This window comes from Gastrolobium bilobum, unplaced genomic scaffold (genome assembly GCF_033153095.1).
Source record: "Gastrolobium bilobum isolate Gb01-03AN ecotype WA unplaced genomic scaffold, APGP_CSIRO_Gbil_v1 utg8480, whole genome shotgun sequence".
Classification (NCBI taxonomy): Eukaryota; Viridiplantae; Streptophyta; class Magnoliopsida; order Fabales; family Fabaceae; genus Gastrolobium; species Gastrolobium bilobum.
This window is the reverse complement of record NW_026899605.1, coordinates 853429-857250: the sequence shown is the minus strand read 5'-3', so window position 1 is coordinate 857250 and position 3822 is coordinate 853429. Positions and strand designations below refer to the sequence as shown.

General features: G+C 35.6%; 1 protein-coding gene across 1 annotated transcript; it reads right to left on the bottom strand.

Moving 5' to 3' along the window:
* Positions 1-2479: 2479 nt before the first annotated feature.
* LOC133291937 (putative F-box protein At1g67623) lies at positions 2480-3277 on the bottom strand. Its single transcript, XM_061490293.1, has one exon. The coding sequence runs from the start codon at positions 3275-3277 to the stop codon at positions 2480-2482; it is 798 nt and encodes a 265-aa protein (XP_061346277.1).
* Positions 3278-3822: the final 545 nt, after the last annotated feature.

The window sequence follows — 3822 nt, the reverse complement described above, 5'->3', positions numbered from 1 at the left end:
CGATGGGCAATAATGTACTCCCCACTTGGGGATGCTGACTGCATGAGAGGGAAGTTTATTGATGCATGACCTTTGGCATTCAGTGGTCTGTTGCAACTAGGATTAATTATGTACAAAAACTAAAACATCTACTGAACTTTGTTGAACCAATTAATGCGTCCATGCAAATTTGAAAAAAATAGATTAAAACTTAATTAGCACATGCACCAGATTCAAAATTAATTAATCTATTACTGTCTATCTTTTAATCAAATACTATAAAAAAGAAGGTATGGATCTTTGACACGAGCTGTCGAACTCGCGCAAATTAAAAATTATTTTTTTATTAGGGTTCGGAAAAATTGTAGTAAAGTGGAAATCCTAAATCGTCTCTCAAGGAAATTGTTTTGGTAAAAATCGCTTACGATGACAGAAAATTAAAAAGGGGGTTTTTGATTTTGATTAAATAATTAAAAAGGCAGAATATAAATTTGGAATAAAAATTCGTAATTAAAAATTAACCAACCTAAGGTTAGGGTTCCATGGACGTCTTTCCTCGGATAAAAAGATATCAGAATCGTGATTGATCGTCAATCGAATCAGAATCCTTATTTCCAATTGACAACCCTCTCTAAGCGATCGCTTAGCAGTTGATCAAATACGGTGTTTCTACTCATACAATCGTAGAGTATCAGCCCGTTTGATTTAAAGTCATAGGGTCAATCAATCTAACCATCAAATCTGATGATTAATCCCTTTCCATAATCACTATCGCGAACCTCAGATCGAATATCCACGATCGCACGATATCAATCTGAGTTGGGAAGGGAAACAAAACTGATTTAAAATAAAGCGCAGACCCTCAAGACTAATACATGGAATCCGTTACCCTTATGTTGATTAAAAGGTTCTTAGTCTCGCATGGCTAAGGTAAACATGATTAAAATAAAATAAAAAGAAGAAGAAGAAGAAGATGAAGAACGCGAAGAACGCTTCAGAGAAAATACTTTGATCCCAAAATACGAAAATTCAGAATGAATAAAATGTTTCCTACTCTGCCGTCATATACCCCTACTCAAAGCAGGTTATGGTTCAGTTCTGATCGGCCCATCTGTCTAAAATACGAAATAAAATAAATAAAATAAAACTAAAACTTGGCTTTGGGCCACTTAAGTAACTGGGTTTTAATTTAAATTACAAGTCCAATAATAAAATAAAACTTCAGCAAAACGCGTCCGACTTGGCGTAAGAAATCGACCAGCTTCCAGTCCGAATTGGGCTTCGAACTCTTCATAAGAATTGTAGCCCTCTGTGTTATCTGAAAAACCCAACAAGAACGGAGTCAATCCGACAACTGCGAGATATGGCCAAAATACAGAAGTAACGTAAAGCTGAAAAATTATGACAAAAATAAATTAAACCCAATCAAAAACTAAAAATGTAAAATAACTCAAAACATCATTATTTTATTCAAATAAATCCTAAAAATACTAATCAAGAGTAACAAATAAGTGTAATAAAATATGAGTTATCAGTCTTCCCTGTATAACATCAGAATCAACAAATAAATGTTTTTAAACTCTCATCTTAAATATACGGTTACATCTAGAATGGTTTAATCTGCATACCTACATTTTAAAACTATCTCTCTCTTATCAATTTTACTTGGTACCATCTCTCATTTCGCTCAAAAGCTCAACATGTTGAAGCATCAAAACGATTTTGTTCTTTCATTTTCAGCAATATTGTTTCGCACATTCATTTGTCACTGTTATGCTACGCAATTCATAGTGGGGGATGCAGCAGCCTGGGTCATTCCACCATATCCTACATACTACAGTAATTGGTCACACTCCCAGTTCATAAGATAACAAAAGAAAAAGTGTAAGACCTTAAGTACTTGAATTTAACTCTTGGTTCAACACTTAATTAAGGATATTTGGTAAAACCAAAAAACATAAAAACTGACTTTATAATAATACCCTTTATCTTGAAAAGAAAAGAAAAGAAGAAAAAGACAGTAGCTATAGTAGAAAATTCTTTATCCATGTAGCTATGAGTTTGCTGCTTGGTACAAACCCGAACCATTTTATAGTCATACATTTATTTACGTTTGAAATAGTCATACGTTTATCCATTTTATATATGCATGTACCAAAAAAAATTTAGAAAGTGTCTATAAAGTCGTTCGCTGGATACCAAAAGAAAAAAACAGTAAACATTCATTCCTTAGAAAGTTCAGGTATTTGCACAATTGCACATTCATTCCTAAAAAATGTACAACACATAAAATAACAAAACATCCTATTAATAATAACAGAAGCACAACTTGCACATTCGTTCGCTGGATACCAAAAGAAAAAAACAGTAAACATTCATTGCTTAAAAAGTTCAGATAACATAATAACAGAACTTCAAAGATACCAAAAAGAAAATACAACACATAAAATAACAAAACAGATAAAAAAAACACCCTAAACCAACACCACCAGAAACTCAATCATATTAAAGTCATTATGCAAAATAAGTGGACTTCAAAATCCGCCTTGCAACGTTGATAGACCCTATACCCAAGCATGTTACCAATCTCATGGTTCTCTGACAACGAATGGTCATCCTCAGTGAATCGCGTTTCACATATGCTGGGATTGCAAATGGGAATTCCTGGATAATCCATCTCCTTGCGCACCCATAACAACCTGATGAAAAGTCTGACACGTTGTCTGCATGGCCTCAAAAGGCACTTGTCGTGCAGTGAACGAAAAAATTCAAAGCCCATAGACCTCTCCCTTTCATCAACACTGGCCATCAATATGATGGAAGATGCGTACTTGGCATCGTGGTGACCTTTCTCTGCTGCAGTCTTAATGGCATGAAGAGCCAAAGCTTGCACATCAGCAGTCGATGTCTCTCGAGAGTAATTGACCAAGCCCTCACGATACAACACCTCCGGATTGCCAGTGTCCCTACAACGCTTCAAAAACACAACTTGTCGAAACCTTTTGTAAACTTGATCTGGGTTGTAGTACGCCTCACCTTCTTCTTCTTCACTGCCATTGACCCTAACTCGATGAAGGAAAGGCTTGGCATTTGTGACCCACTCCAATGGTCCCAGCGCAAACTTATCCAGCGAAACACGCTCGTACACATAATTTGATTCGGCTAGATAATAAAATCCCCAGCAAGAAAGCTTCAAGTTAGTTATGTCCTCAATTGAATGAGACGCCACCTTTCCAAATATCAGCAGCAACACATCCGATGGCAGATGTTTCAGGGACTCTCCACCGGTGATCTCCATTTTCTTTTTTTTCTTTGACGATGAAGCATGCATGGTAAAATATGAGGATGAACAATTTTGGAAGAAAGAAGCAGACACATGAGACGATGACAAAAAACAAACGACTCTGTCATGTATAATGACGCTGAAGAAATACACAGCCAAACGATTAAGGGCGACGTTTCGCCTGGTCATCTTCGAAGGAAGCTTCGACATTAATGTTCTCCAGCTGATTGGCTGAACACGTGAACTGGTAGAATGGAATATGGAGCGTCGTATTTCCTGCAAAATCATTAAACCTTTAATCATGCCCATCGATTTCCAAAACTATGGCAGCGTTTCGATGAGAGATGAGGATAGTTTCAAGACCGTCGTTCCAAATTCCAATTATATTTTCAAAAAGAAACAACGCAGAAGGGAAAAAAGAGGAACAAAAAGAAATAACCTGTTAGGGATAATAACTTATGTTTTATAACTTTTGGCTTGAATTAAGGATAAAAAATAATTCAAGTTTAAATTTTTTTTATAAAAAAACACACTTTTTAGTTGTTATACACGTATTTTCT